This window comes from Eptesicus fuscus, chromosome 20, assembly GCF_027574615.1.
Source record: "Eptesicus fuscus isolate TK198812 chromosome 20, DD_ASM_mEF_20220401, whole genome shotgun sequence".
In the NCBI taxonomy this organism is placed as follows: Eukaryota; Metazoa; Chordata; class Mammalia; order Chiroptera; family Vespertilionidae; genus Eptesicus; species Eptesicus fuscus.
The window spans coordinates 46,976,340-47,001,581 of record NC_072492.1 but is presented as its reverse complement, the minus strand read 5'-3'; the positions used below and the strand labels follow the sequence as shown (position 1 = coordinate 47,001,581).

The 25,242-nt window shown below is 51.5% G+C and overlaps 2 protein-coding genes across 4 annotated transcripts; one reads left to right on the top strand and one right to left on the bottom strand.

The window, feature by feature from the left end:
* Positions 1 to 2,883: 2,883 nt before the first annotated feature.
* On the top strand, positions 2,884 to 8,314 carry CPSF4L (cleavage and polyadenylation specific factor 4 like). The gene is made up of 6 exons (XM_054709445.1): positions 2,884 to 2,986; positions 3,416 to 3,470; positions 4,215 to 4,363; positions 7,197 to 7,292; positions 8,152 to 8,245; positions 8,296 to 8,314. Exons 1-6 carry the CDS (start codon positions 2,884 to 2,886, stop codon positions 8,312 to 8,314), a joined length of 516 nt encoding a protein of 171 aa, XP_054565420.1.
* Positions 8,315 to 13,918: 5,604 nt separating this feature from the next.
* On the bottom strand, positions 13,919 to 25,234 carry C20H17orf80 (chromosome 20 C17orf80 homolog). 3 transcript variants are annotated; one of them, XM_008156247.3, is made up of 6 exons: positions 25,100 to 25,227; positions 24,493 to 24,604; positions 21,389 to 22,912; positions 15,624 to 15,731; positions 14,975 to 15,079; positions 13,923 to 14,208 (listed from the first exon to the last, which is right to left on the bottom strand). In XM_008156247.3, exons 3-6 carry the CDS (start codon positions 22,884 to 22,886, stop codon positions 14,183 to 14,185), a joined length of 1,737 nt encoding a protein of 578 aa, XP_008154469.2. In that variant the 5' UTR covers positions 22,887 to 22,912; positions 24,493 to 24,604; positions 25,100 to 25,227; the 3' UTR covers positions 13,923 to 14,182. The 3 variants fall into 3 exon arrangements, with proteins under 3 accessions (XP_054565711.1, XP_008154469.2, XP_054565710.1); XM_054709735.1 differs by lacking the exon at positions 25,100 to 25,227 and adding an exon at positions 24,773 to 24,835; XM_054709736.1 differs by lacking the exon at positions 15,624 to 15,731 and having other exon boundaries at positions 13,919 to 14,208; positions 25,100 to 25,234.
* Positions 25,235 to 25,242: the final 8 nt, after the last annotated feature.

Genomic DNA, 25,242 nt, shown 5'->3' with positions numbered 1-25,242 from the left:
AATAAGGTCACATGCAGACGGGGGTGGGGATTGGACTCTCTTTTTTTGCGGGGGGAGGGGGGTGGTGGTGAGAACAATTCAACCCACAACAGGAGGCTTCTGCAGAAGCAAAGCCCAGAATGCCAGGTGCGGTCATTCTTAGGGTGCAGCCTCCGGAGGAGGGCATCCGCCCGTGTGGCTTCCTCCCCACACCTGGCCGGGCACAGGGGGTGGAGTTCTCCCCACACCTGGCCGGGCACAGGGGGGGCAGGGATCTCCCCACACCTGGCCGGGCACAGGGGGGGGGCGGGGGGCAGGCGGAGGCGAGGCCTTGACCAGAAGAGGGGAGGGTGCTGCGCAGAGTCCCCCTCAGCCCTCAGGGTGAAGGCTCCGGCCGCAGCAGGCTGGGAGGGCCTCCGGCTGCATCTCCAGGGCTCGATGATTAGCATCACCCCGAGGAGCCGCTGCCCTGCCTCCCCCACAGACCTTCCCCAGGGGCTGAGTGCTGCTCTCCCCGTTTTTCCCAGTCCCTCCACTGGCCTCCTGCTGGACACAAACCGGGTCCTAGAAGGCCCGCCCGGCCCAGGTCCTATTCACGTCTCCCGTCTTTTTTTGTTTGTTTGTTTGTTTTTTTGTGTTTTTTTAAAAATATATTTTATTGATTTTTTACAGAGAGGAAGGGAGAGGGATAGAGAGTTAGAAACATCGATGAGAGAGAAACATCGATCAGCTGCCTCCTACACATCCTCTACTGGGGATGTGCCCACAACCAAGGTACATGCCCTTGACCGGAATCGAACCTGGGACCTTTCAGTTCGCAGGCCGACGCTCTATCCACTGAGCTAAACAGGTTTTGGCACGTCTCCCGTCTTGTCCCCCATCACGGCCTCTCTCTGAACCCTTGGCTGTCTGTCCCCTCGGCCTGCCGTGTTGCATCATGGCCCAGTGCCTGGTAGAGCGGGCCCCTCTTCTGGAATGTTCCCTCCCATTGTCACCAGACTCTCCCCTGAGAGCCCTCCCTGCCACCCCTCTCTGCCCCTGCTTGGTGGCCCCTGGTTACCAGGATCACACTGTCACCCATCACCCCCTTGTATAATTGTGCTGTTGAGTGTGCCCCCACTTGAATGGGTGGTCCCTGAGGGGCAGGGACACACTCCTTTGTTTGGGGTCCCCGGTCCCTAGTATAGAGATGCTCCTCGGGTGTTTATAGAAGGAAATCATCACGAGATGTGGATTTTGCCCGGCTGGTGTGGCTCAGTGGTTAAGCATTGACCTATGAACCAGGAGGTCACAGTTCAATTCCCGGTCAGGGGCACAGGCCCAGGTTGTGGGCTCGATCCCAGTGTGGGGCATGCAGGAGGCAGTCGATCCATGATTCTCTCTCATCATGGATGTTTCTATTCTCTCTCCCTCTCCCTTCCTCTCTGAAATCAATAATAATATATATATTTTTAAAGAGATGTGGTTTGAATTCCATTCTTGCCACCTCCCAACCATGTGCCCTTGGCTTTGCTGGTCTCCATTTCCTCCCCTGCCTGCCTGCCCTGCCGGGTGGGTGCGGGCCTCAGAGGAGCCTGTGTTGACCGATGAGCGTCTTCTTGGACTAATCAGGGCACACAGTTAGGGCATCTCTCCAGGGACCCCCACCCACGGCCCTCAGCTCTGCCCTCTGCCTTCCTGGGACCGTGGCTGGAGGGAAGCTCTGGCTCCCCTCCCTGCCCCTCCCGGCTCGCCTGGCCCCCGGGTGTACCTCTCCAGCTATTTCCCTGTCGGATCCCGAGTTCCCAAGAACAACAACCCAGGAGCACAGCCCGGGAGCCAGGCGCCAGCGGGCTCATTCCTGTTGGCCTCGCTGCGGGCCTGCAGGGGCTGCCCCTCTGCCTGCGGGCGCCAAGGAGGGCATTTGGGTTCTGTGGGCATGGGCTCCCACGTGACTCCAACGCCGGCTCCATCCGAGGGAAGGCCGCCGAGGGGGCCTGCGCCGGGGGAGGGGCGGGGGGAGGCCTGCCCCACTTGGAGCCCCACAAAGCTCCTTTGAAAGCAAGTTCAGATGTCCCCAGGCCAGGGGCCAGGGGCCAGGGGAGGGGGTAATAATAATAAAACAACATTTGCATGGAGATTTCGGGGACAAAGCACTTTCTCCGGGGCGGGGAGGCGCTGGGGTGGTCCCGCGGAGTGGAGGGGGGGGGGGCGCCCGCGGAGCCCGGATCGGCCCCGCCCCCAGCCCAGCTTGCGGTCGTGCGCCAGGCAGCGAGGCGAACAAAGCGCCATTCATCCAACTCTTTCCGACTCCGCCGAGTTTCCGCGTCTCCTCCCGCTCTCCCAGGAACAGCTCACTCGGGCCCCGTCCCTCGGGCCAGAAAAGGGGTGTCAGGAGTCCCGGAGGGAGGGGTTGGCCGGGGCCCGAGGGGAGGGAGGGCGAGGCAGGGTGGGGGGCCCGGTGGGGGGGCCCGTCCCTCTGCGCCCCCGCCCCGCCCCCACACCCTCTGGCTCCCCAGCCCTGCCAATCCGAGCAGCCTGGCTGAGGCTGGTTTGTGCAGCTCCCCGTGCGAACCTGGGCTGTGTGTTCATGTTGAAAGTATGAGCGCGGGTTTGGGAACGTGGGCGCACATGCTGTGTGTGGGTTTGGGAACAAGCAGGGATGCGCGCGCGGGGCTCTGCTGATTCCCCCCCCCCCCCCCCCAGCTTACACGGTGTGGGGGTGAGGGGCCCTGGGGCGGCTGCACCTGCATGGGGTGGGAGGGGCAGACAGCTGGGCCCGCTCCTGCACAGCTGGGCCTGCGGGTAGCCTGGCAGCCACCTGGCCCCTGGGCCGGACCCTGGCCCTTTAAGGGCCCTGGAGCTTTATAGGGCCCACCTGCAGGGGCCCTGGCAGTTTCTAGCAGCCCCCGCAGGAGACGGAGGATGGAGGAGGTCATTGCCGGGCTGGAGCGGTTCACCTTCACCTTGGAGGAGGATGTAGAGATGCAAAAGGGCATTGAACCCCTGCCTTTCCTGGGCATGGACAGTGAGTGAGGAGGGCGCCAGCCATTCCGCCCACCCCTGCCCTCTCCCCTCCCCCCGCCCGCTGCTCTGCAGGCCTCTGCTCAGCACCTGCTGGGCAGCTCCCTGCTCTGCTGCTCACCAGGGGTCTGAGCTGGGGGACCACAGCCTGGGATTCCCTGCTTAGCCCCTCCCTTCTCAGGGGCTCGGGCCCCCCCTCCTACATCCTGTGTGGGGTTCCCCAGGAAATAGGGCTGGCTCCCCAGCTCCCAGGCTGGCCTCAGGCCCCCTCCATGGCCTCTGTTGCAGACTGGGGGGCTCAGGTGTTGAGGTTTGGAGGCTGGTTCTAGGGCCCAGCATCCAGAGGCAGGACTCGGGGGGCCTTTGGGGAGGCTGCTGACCGAGGAAGGGCCCTCGGGGAAGCTGGCGCCTCTGTTTCCTTCTCCCCTTCTAGAGTCCAGCTCGGCTGTGTGCAACTTCTACGCCAAGGGGCTCTGTGAGAAAGGTGGGTCGGCAGGTGGGCCGCGCGTCTAGGCCGCTCTGGGCTCCGCGTAGCCTCGAATTGGGTGTTGCATTCGCACCTGGGGAGGGAAAGTCGGGATGGGGTAGAGTTTTTTGTTTTTAATCCTCACCCGATGCTATTTTTTTTCCATTGATTTTTTCCTTTTTGAGAGTGGAAGGGAGAGAGAAAGGGGGAGAGGGAGAGAGAGAGAGAGAGAGAGAGAGAGAGAGAGAGAAACAGATATGAGAGAGACACATCAATTGGTTTGCCTGGATGCCACCTCACTCGTGGTCACGTTAGGCCTCTGGAATCAGGAAGCATCATTTTTTTTAAAGACGTGAATCCAATAGGTCCTTAATGAGCACATGCTCTGTGATAGGGACGGTGCTGTGGGGGGCAGGGGCCGGGCCCGGGATCCTGCCTCTGCTCTCTGGTGGGAGCCCCACTGTAAGCCTGGAGGAGAGGGGCATGTAAGGTGCCAGGGGGTGTCCCGACAGCCTGGGGGCTTCCTGGGGTTTGACGGGCACCACGCCAGGCAGAGAGGAAAGTCCGGGCAGAGGTGTGGTCGTGGGCACAGCCATCTCTTCAGACCATAGCTGGTCCCCCCTGTTGCCTCTGGCCCCCAGTTCCAGCCTCCACCAGGGTGCAGGGGAGGGGATTAGAGGGGGCAGCTGGGTCTGAGCCCAGGGCCGAGGGGGCCCGGGCTGGGGGTGGCGGGGGCTCCCAGCTGGGCGCTCTGGTCCCCAGGGAGGCTGTGCCCGTTCCGGCACGACCACGGGGAGAAGACGGTGGTGTGCAAGCACTGGCTGCGCGGGCTGTGCAAGAAGGGCGACCAGTGCCGGTTCCTGCACCAGTACGACCTCTCCAGGATGCCCGAGTGCTACTTCCACTCCAAGTTCGGTAATGCCCGCCTGGCTCCGCCCGTTCCCCGCGGGCGGCAGCAGCGGCTGTGGGATGGGATGCTTGGGAGGGACCCCCCCAAAGGAGGCCTCACTGTCTCAGGGAGCAGGCCAGGCCTGCCTGAGCCCCAGACGCCTGCCTCTCCAACGCCCTAGGCCAGTGGTCGGCAAACTCATCAGCCAACAGAGCCCAATATCAACAGGACAACGACTGAAATGTCTTTGGAGAGCCACATTTTTTAAACTTAAACTTCTTCTTACGCCACTTCTTCAACATAGACTCGCCCAGGCCGTGGTATTTTGTGGAAGAGCCACACTCCAGGGGCCAAAGCGCCGCATGTGGCTCGCGAGCCGCAGGTTGCCGACCACGGGCCCAGAGAAAGTGGAACTGCACTCTGGTCCTGGCTTATCTGGCCCTGCCAGGCTCGGGCACACGCTGCCCACCCAAGGGAAGGAGAGGGTGCGGCTGGATCAAAGGCTGAGCCGTTTCCCTCCGCAGTCTTGGTCCAGTCACACCCAGACTCACTGTCCGAAACAGCCTCGAACGGGCCATCTCTCGGTCCGGGGTTTGCGGGGGGCCAGGCCAGTGGTTCCCCAGCAGCAGGCGCATGCGGGCCACAGTCCGGTGCTCGCCACTCTCACAAAGCACTTGTCCTTGGACCGGCACCATCGTATAATTTTCCAACTGCTTCGCTATTTTAAACTCTCACTTTAGAAGAAAGCTTGACATTCTTCCATAAATGGAAAGCTAGCATCACTCGTTGGCAATAAAAGGCAACTGTAAACAAACAACCCTGGGGCTCAGAAGCAGAGCCCCCCTAAAATTATCTTGTGTGGTCAGGTCTGGGCCTCACCTCCTCCTGTCGTCGACCAAGGGGCTGCGGGGCGGGGAGCCACGGCCGCTTCCCGCCTCGTTTAGGCGTGGACTCTGGGAATATTTCCTTCTCCCTCGCATTCTACAGCTCAGTGCTTTCCAGAACAGAAGGAGCCTGAAGGGTGATCTAGTCCAGTGGTGTGGAAAGTGTGTTTGAAAAGAGTGACCTGGAGGGGAGAGAGCTGGGACAGCCTCCAGGGGTGTCTCTGACGGTGGCTGTGGCCGTGGCTTTGAACCCCAGCCAGCATCGGGGGCGGGTGGGGAGGTCCTGGAGAGAGATCCTCCCAGGCCCAATCCGTTTCCTGCCTGGTCCTCGGAGTTGAGAGCTGTGGCAGTGGACGAGGCCTGCCCACACACGTGCCTTCAAGGACAGGACAAAGTTTATCTGGGGCCTGGCTCCCCTCGGTCATCGCATAAACCTCTTTCCTTTTGAAGCAGCACTATTGACTCCTTCAGTAACCCTGGTTTGCTTTTGGGGATACGGTGCTGGACATGGATACAGGAATAGGCCCAGGTCCCCTTCTGCCCTCAACTCCCATTGTGAGGGCCAGGCATGTAAATCGGTGATGGCAATACTACATAATGTACGTTTTTGCTCTCGGAGTTAATGAACGAATATCTCTTTCTCGTCGCATGCCAAAGTAATTATCATTCTTGTTGGAAGTAAGCCGTTTTATTTTTAAAGAGATTGTTGGGGCGTGCAGGAGTGGGGAGGGGTGGAGAAATCCTGGTCTTTTGGCCCGGTTCCTGGCTGTGCCCATCAAAAAGGTACCTGCTGCCTCTGGAGGGTGAGGTGCGGGCGCCACCTGCTGGCCATGAGAGGAATGCAGCGTCGTGCATCCAGGGCAGAAAGGCAACCCCAGTGCATAGGGTGACTGCCCGCTGTCTCCATCTGTCCGGTGTTCACCAGTCCCTGCAGGAGGGTGGAGGGGGGGGGGGATGCCCCTTGGATGCCTTAGAAGGCCCAAGCCCGGAGTCAGATGCGCACTGGCGATGAGACAGCTAACCCCCTTACGACGTGAGGAGCCTGTGAAAATGGACAGCCCACCTGCCCTGTCTGGTCCCTGGCGTCTGCGTTTGTGGAAGGAGAGGGCTGGGCAAGAACAGACGCTTAGGCCTCTCAGCCAGTGGGTTCTCCTTCCGGTGACCCCTTGCTTTGCAGAAGCCCAGTGTACGAAACAGGTCTCTAGGGAGCGGTTTGAACCCCAATGGCATAGGCACCACGGAGCGCCTTTCGGCGCCGAAAGGCAGAGTCGTAAACCTTTGAGGAGGATGAGATTGGAAACTCCAGCTCTTGACTTGAGTGAGGCAGGAGATGGGCTGACTCCCCCCCGCCCTATGGCGCCTTCAGAGCCCCTGGGTCGCTGAGACACCTAAGAGGGTCCTCACCAGTGACTCTCGAGTAGTGCCTGCAAACTCCGGGGAGCAGGGGCTTGTCTCTCCCGCCGTCTCCATCCCTGGGCCAACTCTGAGGCAGGTCTGCTCTTCTTGGCAATTTCACCGCACAGAGCTGCACCCCAGACTCGAGGCGTGACACCTCACTGCGGAGAGGAGCAGGGACCTTGGTCACAGCGCGTGGCCAGGTCTCCTCCAGTGTCTTATGTCGTCTTGGTCTTTAGCTGCCAGCCCCGGGTCCCGCCTTGCCTGCTTCCTGCCTCCCTGATGGCATCTAACTGCCTCCAGTTCCTGTCCCCCTCCTGGGCACCGGGCCTGCCCCACCCCACCGCTCCGAGTGTGTGCAATCACCCCAAACCCTGCTTAGCAAGTACTAGTACTGTTGGGGTCCGCCCTTTGTAGAGTGCAGGGAGGATTAGAAACACCTCCCTGTCTTCAAAAGCTGCTGACGACCAGAGGAAGGCGAGGGGCTTCTATTCGAGGGGCAAGGTCAATGCGGTGTGTGTGTGGGCGGGGGCAGGGGGAGGGGAGGTGACCGTGACCAAGAGGACGCTGGGGTTTTCAGGTGAGTGCAGCAACAAGGAGTGCGACTTTCTTCACGTGAAGACACCTTCCAAGGCCCAGGCCTGTCCTTCGTATGACCAGGGCTTCTGCAAAGACGGTGAGGCCCCGACAGAGGGAGCAAAGGGGACGTGGGGGGCCAGATGGGCGGTCTCCCGGCTGGGAGGTGGCATGTTGGGGTGAGGTCCACCCCTGGGTTGGAATCCCAGCAGACGTCCCTTCCGTGGTTCTCAGCTCGCTCCCAGGAGAACCTGTCACACGGTGACGCGTGGGCTGGTGTGGGCTGGCGGGCTTCTTGGAGGAGGCGTGGGTGCAACCCCAGTGGCTTCAGGGCTTGTCGGCTGCACAACCTTGAACGGCTTGCTTCCTCACTTATGGAAACAGAAGACAGCTCCATCCTAGGGTGGCCGGCCGCTCCCATGGGGGACCCCACGGGGAGCCGTTGGCATAGGGCATACAGTTCACCCACCTGGGGGTACCCTGTCACTTAAGCAGGTTCCACCTGCCCCATGACAGTCAGCCACTGGGGGACAGGGACCACATCAGGGTCCCTGCTCTGAGCAGCCTGTGCTTTCTTTCCCTGTGCCTTCAGGCATGTTGCTCTGAGTTCTGGGCAGGGTTGCTTGCGGGGGGCGGGGTTTGCAGAGAAGGGGTGCTGAAGGAGGGTGAGTGAGATGTGGGGTGAGTCTCGCCTCAGCTGCGCCTCCTATGGCTAAATGAATACAAGACGGCAGATTACGGTCTGTAACCTTCAAGCCAGCCTGTTGGGGACTCTTCCGACCCTACACCTTCCGGGGTTCCCTTCCCAGCTCAGTCACGAGGCCAGGACCAGGTGCTGCAGGGCGGTATGGACAGGGCAGGAAGTCCCACACCGGGACGTGGACCGCTGTGGCCATCCCTGGCCTGTGTTCCTCCTTTGCTAATTCGGATGCTTCCGGCCGTTTCTCTCTGCCTGGCAGGTCCCCTGTGTAAATACCGCCACGTCAAGAGGGTCATGTGCACCAACTACTTAGGTGGCTTCTGCCCCCTGGGGCCCGAGTGCCAGTACGCACAGTAAGTGTGATCCCCCGAGTGCTGGGCCCACTCTCTGGCTTCCCATCTAGATCCTTCCGTAGCTCCTGACCCAGGTGGGGATGAGGTGTCTGGGAGCGTCGGCCCGGTGTTTCCCTTGCATCGCTCCCTGGACACCCACCCCTGCCTCGGCCACACTGAGCTCTGCCCCGGGCTGTTCGTGTATGTCCGTGCCGGGGACGGGCATGTAGCTCTTCACAGACTGTTCTAGAAACAAGGGTAGAAAGGATGCCAGGAGGGCCCAAACCCTCTGCAGCCCTCCCTCCGTCCCCGGAGAGGGTCTGGGCTCCTTCCTGGGCCCTCACGTGGAACGCGCCTCACATTAGAGCAGGCGATGGCGAGCGGCCCGGCCGTAATGTCTCTCTCTGCTTCCTCAGTCCCAAGATGGTCCCTTTATTCAACCCAACGCCCCGAGGTGAGTGCGGGCAGGAAGGGCCGTGTCTGTCTCACGCCGGTTACTGCACGTGTGCCCGGGACCTCGGAGCCCCCAGCACTGCCTGTCCCACTGCCCTCTCACGCCATCTGCCATCTCCCCGTCCTGGGGAAGGCACACGCCTCTGCATGAGTGGCACATACGTGTGGCGGTTCCTCCCAGGCCCCTCCAAGCTCTGTAACCTCTGCTTCAGGTGGGACTTCCCAGCTCCCAGGCCACACACACCTCCCCCTCCCCTTCGCTCCTCACACAGGCGGGGTGGTGGTAAAGAACAGGGCTCAGCTCCGGACTTGTGGCCCAGTCACTGTGGATCAGGCCCTGGTGGGGTCCCTGTGGGAACAGAACTCCCTACGGCCACCAGGTGCGGATGACGGCCTCAGGAGGGTCGCCCCCGCCCCCGCTCCCTGGTTTTTGCGCAGCCTGGACCCAGGAATGATTGCTGCTGAGCTCCTGTTCACTAGCTGGCCCGGCTGGGATGGCAATGGGGCGGGAGGAGGGCGCCCCCTGCTGGTTCTGAGTGGCATCTCCCCTAGAAGGTGGGGAATTCATAAGCCCATTTCTAACTCTGGTCAAATGTTGTTTTCAGCAATGAGAAAGGTAAATGAAGGCATTTCAAAGCCTGGCTTCGGCCTGAACGCCTGGCCAGGGCCCCGCCCTCGGTGAGAAGGGGCTGCGTCTGCACAGAGGAACGTCTGTAGGAGCTCTTTGTACCTCCCCGTCCCCTGTATCTGAGCTCACCTGGCCGTGGGGCTCAGCACCTCCTGCTTCTACCTTTCCCGAGGGGGTGCCTGCCTCTCCCCCCTTCCGATGTCGCCCCAGGAGCAGCTGCTCTCCTGCCTGGGGGTCAGGGTGCAGGAGCAGGGCCCTTCAGCAGGATGGGGGGTGGAGGTTCGGGCTGTTTTCTGTCCAGGGCTGGAGGGCGGGTGATTAGCTGCACAATGTGTGACTCCTCTCCTGCCACAGATAAGACACCCGCACCTGGGCGTGGGAGTGGGCGTGAAGGGAGGGGGCCTACGGGCACACCAAATGTACGACAGGGACGTGGCAGCCGCCCAATCTTATTCTTGCTGCCAGACACATTTCTTTAAAAGGCTAGTAAGGCCCGGACAGGTTTGTCTCAGTGGACAGAACATCGGCCCGCAGATTGAAGGGTCCGGGGTTTGATTTTGGCCAAGGGCTTGTACCTTGGTTGCAGGCTTGATCCCCAGTAGGGGGCGTGCAGAAGGTAGATGACCAATGTTTCTCTCTCATCAATGTTTCTAACTCTGTATTCCTCTCCCTTCCTCTCTGTAAAAATCAATACAAAATATATTTAAAAGAAAAAAGGCTAGTAAGTTTCCAGTCTTATTTTGCGGCCTACGAATTCTCTGGGGTTATTTGTGTACAGTGCCCGTAGGATTTGGGGGGCAGAGTGGGCAGGGAGGGAAGGCAGCACCTGGGTTTTGTTTGCTGTCCTTGCTGAACTCTGACCTCTCTGTTCTGCCAGTCAGTCCCGTCAGGGTGAGAGGTAAGGGCAGACCCTCGCCCTCCTTGCACATCCGACTTCCTGGCCTGTGCGCGCCCACAGCCCCGTTCTCCGGGTAGTGAGTGAATCTCCAGGCCTCTTTGGGGCCGGAAGCCACCAGCTTCCTCAGAGAGCCAGCCTTATCCTCTGGCTCCCTGGACAACTTAGGGTTTTTCTTTTGGGTCGGAATTTACAAAAACCAATGCCACTGACCTTTTCTCTTTCAGTGTGAAAAAACGGGCCACTGCCATCGACTGCAGGCCGACTGCACAGGTGAGAGCTCTCAGAGCGCAGCCCCGGGGCTGTGGGGAGCGTGGGGACTGCCAGCAAGGACCGTGCCTATTCCGTGGGCTCCTGTCCCCAACATCCCTGAGAGCACGCTGTCGGCCTCAACAGGGTGCGGCACAGAGTGGCCTGCTCACGTGGGTTTGTTCCCGCCCATCCGGTCAGTGAATGGGCTACCAGAGGTCCCCCAGGACTGGAGGCAGTGACAGTGGCAGGAAACGGGTGTGCAAGAGCAGGAGCTCGAGGACCCGGGAGCCGTCTCTGCTCCGCTCCGGGCCCTGCAGCAGTTGGGGCTGCGCTGCTGCTACAACTGGCAATTCAAGCTCCTTAGCACGCAGCTGCGTCCCTGCGTGGCTCCCGTTTAAGGCTATCTGCGTGCCTGCCTGGTGCGGGGACGTACAGAGAGGTAGCTATACGAACAAGGCTTATCCTTGTACAGGGAGGCAGGACATGACATGGAACTCAAGTTTAAGGCTGTCGATGCCGACACCCAGGCACTGAATCGCTGGGAGGAATGGGGCACGAAGCTGTGCCTTTTGGGCAAATGGAGGAAAGAGCTACAATACAGGGCGTGCGGTAGGACTAGGCCTCCCCTTGGCAGGTGGACACAGGGACCTGCCAGAGCTGGAGCGAAGGGTGAGGCCGCCTGAAAGCCTGAGAGAATGCGGGCCCTGGGAGACGGGCCTGGAGGTGCAATTGCCAGCTCCGGGGCTGCTCTGTGACAGGTACCACACAGCTGTGCATGCACCTGACTCACCTTCCCCAAGTCTCACTCGGAAAACGAGCATACAGCCCCTGCCTCACGGGGTGGAGGGGAGGGAGCGCAGTAAGGAGCCCGCACAGCACTTGGCTCTGACAGGGCCAGTGCCCAATGGCAGCTGCACTTTGTGTGGGTTATGGTGGGATCTCTCTTGCTCGGTTCAAGTTTAGAATCTGAACAGAATACGACACCAGCAGAGGCTTTAGAAGAACTGTTATTTTAACTGTTATTTGTCAGACGTTGCTGGAATTAACAGGTGCCAGACTTCTAATCTCACCAAATCTCTGTAAAGTAGGACTTTTCAGTCTAGACCAGTGATGGCGAACCTCTGACACGCGTGTCAGTGCCATTTCTGACGACACGCAGCCGCTGAGGCGGCCGCATGCCAAGGATGAAACATTTATGTTATTTAAACTATAAATATCGCGAAATAATGTTTTTTCCTCAAAGGGACACACTACCCGAGTTATGCTCAGTTTTTTGGCGAAGTTTGAAACACCGAGCTCAAAAGGTTGCCCATCACTGGTCTAGACCAAGGAGGCTCCAAGGAGGTAACTTGCCCAAGGACACAGGTGAGGGTCTTGTCCAAGGACACAGGAAGAGGCAAATAATCAGAACAGAGGAGCATGGGGTGGAAGCAGTATGGAGAGTAATTAGGAAAATCTATAAATCAGCAAGAAATGGCAGACCAGGGGTCATATATACACATTTACATACACTGAGTGGCCAGATTATTATGATCTCTGAATGCATAATAATCTGGCCACTCAATGTGTGTGTGAAAATATATATATATTAGAGGCCCGGTGCATGAATTCGTGCATGGGTGGGGTCTGGCCAGGGGAGGGACATGGGCGGTTGGCTGGCCTGCCTGCTGGTCGAACTCCTGGTCGAGGGGACAATTTGCATATTAGCCTTTTATTAGATGGATATACACTGAGTGGCCAGATTATTACGCGTTCAGAGATCATAATAATATGGCCACTCAGTGTATATACTAGAGGCTCGGTGCATGAAATTCGTGCATGCATGGGTAGGGTCACTAGGCCTGGCCGGCGATCAGGTTCCCTGCCTCCCCCTTCCCTCGCTCCTTCAGAGCCCCACTGCTGCTGCTGGTTGCCCACCATGTTTCGCGCTACACCCTGTGGGTGGTCAGCACACATCATAGCAAGCGATCGAACTCCCAATCTCCCAGTGGAACTCCCGAGGGGACACTTTGTATAATACACACACACACACACACACACACACACACACACATATACATAAACATACTTTTTAGATATATGCATATCTATGTGATATAATCACCCCCTGTGCTAGAAAAGGGGCTGAAGAAAGTTATCTGTTTTGAATATTTATAGACAGATTTTTCTATCTGTAAGTATCCAAGTTAATCTCTAGGAGCCAAAACAGAAGTCATAATATTAGAAAACTGAATATTTTGATGGGGGAAGAGTCATAGAAAAGCCACCAGCCCCAAACAACCCTAACAGAGGGAAAGGAATGTTCTTGAGCAGAGATAGGGCAAGATTCACGTTTTCAGGAAGACAGGATAAACTGAAACCATTTGCTCACTGCTGTAGTCTCTTAAGAACCTTTCACAGGCTCGCCAGCAACTCTGCACCCACCCCTACTCTGCTTTTGTTTCTCACACTTGCCAAGATCTGAGGGCCAAACCATTCCCGAGAGGAAGGGCCAAAGTATGCAGATTTTCTGCCAATGCAGCTATCGGTATATATAACAGGCTAATATGCTAAGTGTCCAACCTTCTGGGTAATGAGGTCATGTAGCAACCCCGGCTTCCTCTCCCTAGCGACTACTAGCCTCCTTGCAGTTTCTTCAGCCCAAGAACATGACTTGCTTTATAGCCAGGTGGAAACATTTCACACTTTAACCAAATGTCTGTGAAGCGTTTTCCCGTGCCTCATCTCATTTGATCCTCACAGAAGTCCTGGAGTAGGTAGATAGGAGACTCGGTGGAATGCTATTTCCTTTCCATTAGCCGGAAAATGGAAATTTAGAAAGCTTAGAAACTTGACCCGACTGAATAGACATAAGAAATGGTGGACCTTGAAAATGACTTCAGCTTTTTTCACTGCGCAGAATATAGTCAAACACTGCTGCAGTTAAATATTTTACCCTTTGTTCTCCCTGCATGATCTACAATAATAATCAGCTTCGTGTTGATATTTACTGCTGTGTTGCTGACAATTACCTGAAAGAGAAGTTGGGGTGCTTCACTGGGCTGGAAAAAGTTTAGCTAAATCAGAAAGCAGGACTAATTAAGCAAGTTTATTTTATATATATAAAAGGCTAAGTTGACTCGTGCATGAGCGATACATATAAAGCTCTTGCTGGCGCCAATCGCACACGTGTTTCCATCTGTCATTGTTGGTTGTGAATTTGGTTGACACTTCTATTACAGAGAAAGGGTAAATAGCGATTTAAAATATTTCTTCCAATTTCCTTTCAATGTGCATGAATTCGTGCACCGGGACAGTAGTTACTCTCTATCAGTATACATGTAGCTCAGTATCTAGTCTAGATGAATAGCAGTAATATGTCAAAGTATAGAGAATTTTAGGCAGAGAGACTTAAAATTGAGATATTAGTCTTCACAGAGAATTGGGAAATCACTAAAAATTTTAATGATAAACTTTGTCATCATTACGTCTCCTTAAATAACATCAGCCTTTATGAACAAATAAACTGATTTTTCCCAGTAACTTTCAGTGACTTTTGAGAGCAAGCCAAAGAAATATCCAGACAGAACCAGATCTGTTCACATGTAAAAAAAATACTCCTAAATGACTGCTTTCCATTCAATAATTTATTCTTTCCCTCCCTCTTATGCCCGACACAACTTGAACTTGTGAACCATGCCCTGCAGTCGTCTCCAGAATCCTCTCCAGTGCACTCTCCGTGGCGCTCGGGTCAACGTTGCTTCCGCCAGCCAAGCTCTTTGGATAAACAGATAAATGTAAGGATCTGGGAGGCCACTTGAATCGACTCTTTATCTCTCATCTCTACAGATCATGCTGTTAAACTGAGATGTTTGGGAATCCTATTGGCTATTAGTGTTAATGGTTACCTTGTACTTTTACACCGGAAGTTTCCATCTGAAAGTGCTGGGCCTCTTTTGCTTTTAATTGTGGAAAAATACTGGGCTCTTTCCATGTTTTTTTAAACTTTTAACTATAAACATATGTTTTTATAAAAGAATACATTAAAAAATGAGCAAAAGTCATCTTAAGCTGAAAGAGAAATGAACCAAGCATTTCCTCCTGGTAAGATTTGGCACAAGTAGAAGTGCTTATCCAGCGGGAAGTGCCTGCGACAGCTACAAGCTGGTGACTGACAGCTGTATCCCGTTTCTCCTCTCTTTTGGGGCAGAAAGCTGGTTTCAATCCTAAAAAGAAGTTCTCAGGTAGGAAATAAAAAGGCACCCCTGAGAAGAGCCCCATCTTCCAGGAGGCAAACAGATCTCCATGACAACCTTAACCGAGCACAAAAGCAATTATGTAAATCTAGTCAAGTCTTACAAAGGCCACTGTAACCCAAAGCTCTTAATAAAAAGAACCCCAGGGCCTCGGGCACCACCTCATTCACCAGGGCACTCAGATAGTGCCAAGCTGTAATGCTATAAAAAGCAGTCAGAGGATTGCTTGGAGGTCCCTGCAATGGGATGTGACCTGTAATTGAGGCTAAAAATATAGAAAGGCTTACTCAGATGCTTGAAACTCCAGCTACAACAAAGAAGGAAGTATCCAGTGAAGAGCATCGTGACGCCACCAACTCCACTCTTCACGGTGGTGCTGCACTTGATCCAGCCTGTTAAGAAAGAACCAGTGATGCCGGGACCTGTGACTGAGGTTGACCTGCGAGCTCTCCGCTAGCTGGGGCGATGGAACCGTAATTCAAAGAATTTACACAGCACTGGTTAGATATGTAAACAGATGAAAAGGCTAAAGTCTAGAAGACCTCAGTTTTAAAAAATTGTTACTCTTGCTTCTGGGATTTTGGTTAAAATCCTTACTGAGGAGGAGGCTAATACCACTGATTGGTTAACGTAAGGTTTAGAGTCCTCCTGGCTTTGGGACGATCAATGTGGGCAAGAGAGACATGGTGTAGGTGGCAGAGAGGGGGGGTAGGCATTATAAACCAAAAGCTGTTCAATAAATGGCAGCTACTACTTTATTAACTTTGGTGCTTTTGATGACGTCAGACTCCAGGATGAAAGCAAACAGGAGCAGGAAGAAGGCACATTTCTCTTTCCTGTAGCCGTGTGTTAAGTAACAGTCACAGCTAAAGAAAGAAAATTCTCCCAAAGCTTGGAACCAGCAACAGACCCCAACAAGTGATGACTGCGCCTCACCTTTGTGTACAGCTCCCAAGAGCCGCATTAGAGAGACGTTGGAGGCGGTAAGCCTGGTCGGGGGTTCCCAACTCCACAGAGCAGTCGAACTTCTTTCCAACAAAGGAACTGCGGTCCCAAACAGAAGTCACAGTGATAGTTCATCTGAATTCACCCTGTTCCCCACACTCAGTACCCAAGGTTCCAAGGGCTAGGCCTCCGCAAGAGCATATCCTAAAGAGGTGCCTGGGGCTGCAGCCACACTAAGTGCTCCAAGTCAAAGCAGCCCCTCGCAGGTCAGAAAAAGGCTCCCCTCTGATCTGATGAATATTCTGCCCAGATGACCTATGTGTATGTGTTGAATGAAATAAATTGCTCTTATTTTCTATCATCTGCTAAAACATCTGAGCAAAAAGCATGACTGTCTACACTCAGATTAACTACAGCTACTTGTCACTGTAGCTGCAGTCAACAGGTCTGTTCCAGCAGCCCATCACTACTACTGACAGCAAACGTTTCTTATTTATGTTCAATACACGGCTAACTAAAGGAGAACCGGCAAGGAGGGTTTACGCTATGCATTTACATTTTTCCTGTTCCTGTTTTTCTGTTTAATGACAGACAGGGAATCTCTTCTATGGTTGGTTCTCTGGTCTTGGTTTGGTTCATCAGGATAAAGGACAATTTAAGCAAATATTATGACCAATTTAGCAGGCATGGTAAAAGGTGATGTGGATGTAAAAATACTACCTAAATGGTAATCTATATATATAAAAGGCTAATATGCTAAGTGTCCAACCATCTGGGTAATGATGTCACGTAGCAACCCTGGCTTCCTCTCCCTAGTGACTAGCCTCCTTGCAGTTTCTTCAGCCCAGGAACATGTCTTGCTTTATAGCCAGGTGGAAACATTTCACACTTTAACCAAATGTCTGTGAAGCGTTTTCCCGTGCCTCATCTCATTTGATCTTCACAGAAGTCCTGGAGTAGGTAGATAGGAGACTTGGTGGAATCCTATTTCCTTTTCATTAGCCGGAAAATAGAGATTTAGAAAGCTTAGAAACTTGACCCGACTGAATAGACGTAAGAAATGGTTGCCCTTGAAAATGACTTCAGGTTTTCTTACTGCGCAGAATATAGTCAAACACTGCTACAGTTAAATATTTTACCCTTTTTTCTCACTGCATGATCTACAATAATAATCTGCTTCGTGTTGATATTTATTGCTGTGTTGCTGACAATTACCTGAAAGAGAAGTTGGGGTGCTTCACTAGGCTGGAAAAAGTTTAGCTAAATCAGAAAGCAGGACTAATTAAGCAAGTGTATCCTATATATATAAAAGGCTAAGTTGACTCGTGCATGAGCGATACATATTAAGCTCTTGCTGGCGCCAATCGCACGTGTGTTTCCATCTGTCATTGTTGATTGTGAATTTGGTTGACACTTCTATTATAAAGGGAAAATAGTGATATTAAAATATTTCTTCCAATTAATTTCCTTTCAATGTGCACAAATTCGTGCACCGGGCCACACTAGTCAGTTTAAGTAACAATGAAAAGAACAGTGCTAGCTTCCAAGAAATGATACAGAAGATAACTCTCTTGTAAGGTGAAGACTAGGGTCTTAAAAAAAAACAAAAAAAAACAACAAAAAAAAAACAAAGCAGGGTATAATCCATTCATCTTGGAAAAAAATTGAAAAGATGGGGTGAAGCAACTTCATGAAATTGCAATTGTACAACTTTCTGAGCAGGTAAGGGTGGCTCCTCTACTCTGTTCTTTCTCCAACCAGCTGAGTCTACTGACTTCCTTGCAGGCTGCCAGACTTATGTGCATATCAGCTCAGGCCCTGAGCTGGGATACAGAGCCCAGGAGATCAGTTCAGAATCCACAGTCCTTTGACAGTTTTCTTCTATGTCTTCTTGCTGCCCAGCTACTCTGGGTTCTGATTTCCATCCCTTTGGGCCCGGGGCTGCTAAGATCCACTGCCTTTGCCATCTCATCTCCTACACACTGTCTTTTACCTGCTAGGGTCCATGTCCTTATATTTAAACCCAATGAATATGGTTAACCTCTTAGTGACACTGGCCCCACTCTCTAATATAACCACAGAAAACCCTCAGCCACCCTCTAGACCTCTAACATTTCCCATCATCCCTCTGGAATCCAAGACCTAGGATTTGACTTGCCCCTTAAATCTCTGGCTGTTGATTATTCATATGCTCCTTTATCTAAAACACCCCTTTTCATGGACTCCTCTGGCTAACAGGGGACCTAATCCTGGCTGTAAACAGGCACAGGTAAAATGTAAGTATCTTTTCATATTCCTGCTCAGGTTCTGAGTCCTTCCCCCACATTTGCCCCATTTCAGACATCTCACACGGATACCCTATTGATGGAAATGCTGTTTGAAGATTAGAGAAGGGCCTCTATTTAGCTGTTACATGCCTTTAAAAGCACATGATCCTATCAGGTTTCCTCACTTTTACCTCTGGTGCCCCCATCAGCCAAGCTTTGCTTTTGGTAGTTATTGCTGAATTCATAAGCCAAATTCTTACTCCTGACTTACTAAAACTCTGTGGCATCCTCAGAACTACCAGTCTGCATTGGGACCTCCTAGCCCCAGACACCAAAATATACCCATTTTCCATCAGGTCTGAGAGCTTTAGGTTCCACCTTGCATCATCAAAATGATAAGGTAGTCTTTGATGCCTCTCAAGGCCCTGGGTACCTTTTCATCTGGTGGAATCAGTTTACCTAGGTTCACCCAGGTATCCTGTGGGGAAGGACTAACTGCTGTTACAGGTTTCCCTATGCAAGAAAGCAGATCGGACACCACTTTGAAACCCAATGTCCAACAGAAGAAATGCTGCCTGGAAAAGCTTGGCAAAGACCATCAACTGAAACGTGATGACAACCATCAACTGAAACTTGATGTCGGGCAAGTTATTTCCTCTCTGGAACTCAGTTTCCTTGTCTATAAAAGGGGTTAAGACCAGTCTCCCAGGCCTGGTAGACATGCAGGCATTATAGCTGACAGAGAGTAAACCCAGTCATTGTTAGCTCACTGGCCCTGCCTGCAGCCAAGAAATGAGTTGGTTTCCTGAGATCAAGGCCAATGGTCTACCAAAGATCTTGCCTGAGCAAGGGAATATCGTTCACACTGCTGCAAAGATTCCATGAAAATTCAATTTTAATTTGCAGTCACTGGAGGTAGCCAGTGTCTGGTAAAATAACAAAGCTGAGGAGCCACACTGCCTTTTAATTCTTGTAGATATAGATGGCCTTGCTGAAGTCCTTGGCCAACTGAGGTATCAGGTCCTGACCTGACTGAGATCCTAGGGTCTCATTCAGTAGCAGCATCAAACTCTGAACATTAGTCGTGAAATTAAGTTCTAGTTTCTCAACTTATAACAGAACTAGAGGCCCTGGGATGGCCACACATTGTCTGATAGAAATCAAACTAATCACTTATTATAGAGAGAACAAAACAGTTCCTAACCACATTGTGGAGGAACTTGTTGTTGAAGGAAGGATTGTATTTCTCCCTCATATTTAATCTCACAAGCCTAGTGATTTGATGACATGTTACTGTATCTCTTACCCTATTATTACTGTATTCTTGGGACCCATTAGTGAGTATGTCATCTAATAACTTATATCAGCCATGACATCAACCACTAAGTGCCCCAAAGAGTAGCCTGGGGCAGTTTAAAGACCACGGATGTACAAGTGAGATGGATCTGGATTTGAATTGACTGCCACTTACTGTGAATGAATATGGGCAAATCTTAAGATGTCTGAGGCTCAGATTCTTCACCTACTAAAGAGGGCGGGTCAGTGACATCACATCAGAGTTCTTATGAGGTTAGTTGAGATAATAATGTACTGGACCTAACTTAGCACAATGACTGAAATAGGCATCACTTGACAAACACCGGTTCCTCCCTTTCTCTTCTTAAATGAAAAGGGGGTGTTTCAAGGACACTCCTTAGTGCTATCAAAGGCAGAACAGAAAGTAAACAAGTCCTACATGCTAGAGAGATTTGCTCTGGGCTGTATGTTTATGCAACTGAAAATCAGAGAAGTACAGAGATATAATGAACACCTATGTTTCTAGTGATGGTATGTTCTCTACAACATGGTTTAGTGGGAAGGATTAAACTAGGCCTCAGGAGACCGGGTTCTACTTGCAACTCTACCATTTACTGGCAGCATGGCCTTGGACAAATCCCTTATCCCCTCTGTGCAAAACAGATAAAATCACTGCCCACTTCTCAGAGCGATGAGGCCAAAATAAGAAAACAGATGGAAGCACTCTGAAACCCACCAAACAACACAAATGTTAATATTCATTCCATGTTTAATATGGGGAAGGGGCCTGAGACTACAACTTTGTAAAGAGAGCCTAGATGTTAGACCAGTGATGGCGAACCTATGACACTCGTGTCAGCACTGACATGCATAGCCATTTCTGATGACACGCGACCGCATGCCAAGGATGAAACATTTGCTGCTCCTGAGGATGAAACATTTGCGACTAGAGTCCTGGAGTTAGTTTTTTCCTCAAAGTGACACACTACCCGAGTTATGCTCAGTTTTTTGGCGAAGTTTGACACACCAAGCTCAAAAGGTTGCCCATCACTGTGTTAGACTGTAGAAAAACCAGTCACTGCTGAGGCAGTTGAAGAAACTGGAGCTTTAGCTAACACTCCTTACCTAATGTTCTTCCATTTTAAAATCTTTAGAAAGGGATAATTTAAAATACAAAAGAAAATGCTTTTGAGACCAAATAAATTGGTGTTTCATGAATATGTGATCATTTATAGAATATACCAAAGAGATGGAAGCTACATTTAACTCTGCCTGAAGAAAATCTAAAAAAGGGAAAAAAGACCCAAAGCCGCCTGATGAGGAAAATGGAGACTTTCTTGGGTCCTATTCTCTGTGGACTAATTTTTCTAGGGCATGGACTTCACACCTTTTTGTAACACCCTCTATTCCTGGTGCGCTTCTCCCAACCTTCCACTTCCCCTGTATCTGCCTGGACTGGCGTGCCTCCCTGAACAGTTTTAATACCAGCCCGCCCCCAAATCCAAAAACAGTGTCTGCTTGTACCTTCTTTGCTATTCTAAATTCCCAGATGTTGCATTTGACCATAAACTTGGAACCTATTTTGTGACTGAAGTCTGAACAGTGCTTCTTCTTCTTAGGTGGACTCTGAAGTCTTTGTGCTTGAGTCTGTTCGGCTTGAATACCCACCCAATTTCTTCTACTGGCCATGCCTCTCCCTAATGTAGAAATTCAACTATCCACATCACCAGCCAGCCTGGCTTTCAACTATCGGTGGAGCGGAAGGGAGAGTGATAAACCACTGTTACCCTTGGAGAAAGAAGTATTATTTTCAAAGCAACTCTAAGTCCAGTGCACTTAAATGCCCAGGTAAAAATAAGCTAACTGAGGGCAAATATTAGTATTCTGAATCTTACTTCAAAAGGCACAGAGTAGCCCTAACCAGTTTGGCTCAGTGGATAGAGCGTCGGCCTGCGGTCTGAAGGGTCCCAGGTTCGATTCCGGTCAAGGGCATGTAGCTTGGTTGCGGCACATCCCCGGTAGGGGGTGTGCAGGAGGCAGCTGATCGATGTTTCTCTCTCATCCATGTTTCTAACTCTCTATCCCTCTCCCTTCCTCTCTGTAAAAAATCAATAAAATAAAAAAATAAAAAAATAAAAAAGGCACAGAGTAGTCTGTATGAGCTGGATGGCCCTGGAAAATGAGCATATTTACCTTGTGACAGTCTTTCCCCCTGGGGACTGATGAGCTGAGGCTTCTGGGCCATTGAATTCCAATACTGAGGCTTCCCTGGCAACACGCCTAGTCCAAGGTAACCGGGATAGAGTTCTGGAAACCACTCCAGCCCCAGGGAGCTAGGAAGGGTCTTCCTGTCGGCAATTTCCATCTGCCCGGTGAAGAGAGTTTTAGAAGTACAATGCTGGGTTGAAGGTAAAGACCGCTGGCACTCAGGGTGTGAGGCTTGGGGCCCACAGCCAGATCTGGGCTCCAGGAAGGCTTGCCCCTCACTTCCCATCAATGCCTTTCCATCAGGGACTCGATTAGGATCGCAGGCTTCAGCTTTCTCTTCTTGTAGAAATTTTATAGCCAGAGAGGCCAGACTTTGATTACGTGGCTGTGATACAGAAAGAAACTCACTGCAAACCGTCTGCGTTGGCATGAACAAATCTAAACTGGGACCTTCCCCTCGAGATTTCTTCTCTGTGGCTGGCGCATCCATACTGAAGTTCTTAGAGCTGTCGCTCCTGGAAGGGCACTCCTGCAATTCCGTCACAGATACACTTTCCTTTGTGTGTCCTTTGCTCCCACAAGCCTCTACTCCAAGGTCAAGTCCTTTTCCTGGGTTCTCCTTGACTTGGACTTTGCCTAAGGGGCTGACTTGAAAATCTAGAATTTGTGATTCCATGTTCTTTTTCTCCTTCTCAGCGTCTCTAACATCAATATACATTTCTGAGAGGTGGTCCTTGGCCTTGGAATCTCGCTCGTCACTCGAAAACGACGTTCTTTCTCTTTTATCTCCATAACTGAGATTCATGGGAGAACTATGATTATCACCAGTAGGCGTATCTAGCAATTTTACTAGAAGCTTCTGTTTTGAGGGATCAATTGTGTCCAAGTTTGACTTAGCAGAAGTGGCTTGTGCATCATTAGGTAAGGCTGAAGAATATTTTCTATCTCGATTTGACAAAGAAGGTGCCACTGGGCCAAAAGGTAAAGATGCTTTCGTTTGTGAAGGATAACTTCTACTTTCTCCTGATTGAGGCAAATCTTTTGCCAGTTCCCTTTTAGGAGTAGCGTTCTTTAATGCATAAAACTGAGCCTTAGCTTCTTCCTTGAAAGTAACCTTTGGTTCAGGATTTTTTACTGTTTTGAGGGAGAGCTGAATTTGATTCTTGGTGTCATCATCACTTGCCTTTGTATCACCTGCTCTTTCCAAACCAATAGCTGGTAGTGGAAAGGGCTCAGCAGTCCGTTCTGTTTTGTCCCTCATCAACTTACTATTTCTTTTCTCACTCTTTGTCCCCAACTCTCTCTCTTTAGCTTTAGTTAAGTCTTTGATTGGACTTTTCCTTTTCTTAGCATGTGGGAGTGTAGCCTGCTCAGACTGACAAACATTTTGATCAGCAGGTATAGTTAGTTTTATCATCTTACAATGTGGCAAATGGGATTTTAATCGTTTAAATGGCTTCTTACAGTAAGGACACACCTCCATTCTGATGGACTCTCACTCTCCTATTCCTGAAAAAGGTACATATGAGATTATGATGAGCACATAATTTGTAAATGCCAACATTTCATACCTTTTAAATTCATTTGGTTAAATATAATTTACCTAGGTTAAAGATAACTTTTTAAAGTTTGTTTTGATCTATTCTTTTTCTTAGGACAGTGGTCGGCAAACCTCGGCTCGCAAGCCACATTCGGCTCTTTGGCCCCTTCAGTGTGGCTCTTCCACAAAATACCACGGCCAGGGCGAGTCTATTTTGAAGAAGTGGTGTTAGAAGAAGTTTAAGTTTAAAAAATTTAGCTGTCAAAAGAAATTTCAATCGTTGTACTGTTGATATTTGGCTCTGTTGACTAATGAGTTTGCCGACCACTGTCTTAGGAAGTTAGAAAATAGAAGACACAGGTTGGTTTCCAGGACCACTTAATTTACAGTAGGAAGTCTTCTAGGAAGCAATCGTAGCAGAAGACAATCAAATCCACGTCCGTGACGAGGAGGTAAGGAAGACCGACTTCCACCTAATGAATTAATGGTTAGTGTATGAAAAGATGTCCAAATAACAGTCAGAATAAAAGGTTTGCTATTTAAGGTTGTAGCAAGTCAACTGGGTATCACGAGTGTAAAAAAACAAAACAAAAAAAAACACCTGTCAAAAACCCTTGCCGAAACCGGTTTGGCTCAGTGGATAGAGTGTCGGCCTGCGGACTGAAAGGACTCAGGTTCGATTCCGGTCAAGGGCATGTACCTTGGTTGCGGGCACATCCCCAGTAGGGGGTGTGCAAGAGGCAGCTGATCGATGTTTCTCTCTCATCGATGTTTCCAACTCTCTATCCCTCTCTCTTCCTCTCTGTAAAAAATCAATAAAATATATTTTTTAAAAAAAACCCTTAAACACATCATTCAAGCAAATAATGGTGAATAAAAAAACTCAGGCCAGGATTTGAAGGTGGTTGATTATAGTAGTAGTTTCTAAAGTGAAATATATGGAAGAATCACAGGTGCAAGAAGAAAATATTACAACTCCCATTGTCTAAGTATGAGAAACAAAGCTCTACTAACATTTAACCTATTAGGAAGGTCCAGAGGGCAAGGACATGTCTAGTCTGCTCACAGCTGTGTTCTCAAAACCTCGCACTGAGCCTGGATGTGCTATTTGCTCAATGAAAACTTTCTCCGCACATAAACACACAGTATTATTATCAAGTACTGTAAGTATGAATATCTTCTAACCACTAGGTCAAAGAGTGAGACTCCAAAACCGGTTACAAAATAAGGAGGTATAACCTTGGCCGTTGCGTGTATCAAAGTAACCAACCCACCATGTCCTACGTGAAGTCAGGCAAAGCTGCTTCCTGTCAGCAGACTTACAGTTGGAGGCAACCCCTGTGACAATACAATGAAAGTTACAGGCCGTTTGTTTACAAAAACACACACTTGAGGCCAGTCCCTGCGCCTTAGGCTAATCACTTTTTGAGGCCTCTTGTTAGACTGCCGCCTCTACAGTACTCCACCCTCACACTTAACGTTGCTAGAACAATCTCTTTGTCCACACACACGGGAACGTCTTATCGTGAGTTAACGACTGCTTTCTTACCCGAGCTTCTTTCTGTACAAGGGCGCTAATTCTGCGGTGGTTTCTCCTGGATCTCCATGCTTCCCGATCGCCGATCCCGCGTCTGACAGAATCAAATGGTTTTAACGTCAGCCTGTGCCAAGACACAATCAGAGAAGTCAGTCGACTGAACCGCACACACACGCCCGGGTGATCGGTACCGGCAGTTCTCCTTCCGTGTTCCGGGAAGCCGAGAGTTAAGACTTCCCCAGCCTCCCGGGCACGGGGCCGATCTCAAGGTTACCCTAATCTTCGCCCTCACCTCCAGCGCTCTCCAGCGGACCTTGCCTTCCCCGGCCGCCTCATCTCTCCCGTCCCCCCTCCCGGCTCCCTTACTTTTCACAAAGCTGTCAGGCAGCTTCCAGCGGAGTGGGCGGGGACCGCCAGGCAGCTCCGAGGTCCGAGGCCGGCCTCCCCGCAGCCCTGGCCCGAGGCGCCGGAGCCGCTGGGACGCCGAAGGGGACTCATTCTGCGGCTCCGGAAAGCCCTCCATCTGTCCCGCTACCCGATCGACACCCCTCTCGGCTCACGATAGTCGCTCTTAGATAGGCACCCCGCCGTCGAGACTCCCCTAGACCAGCGTCCTCACCTCCCAAGACCTAAAAAGTCCTGGAAGCCCCCGCGACAAGACCCCCAGAGCATCCCACGAGCCGCTTCCCAACTCCCGGTCGCGTCTACATAACTGCCTGATGCATCTAAGCTATTTTTTAAAAAAATTGTTACCTCACAGGG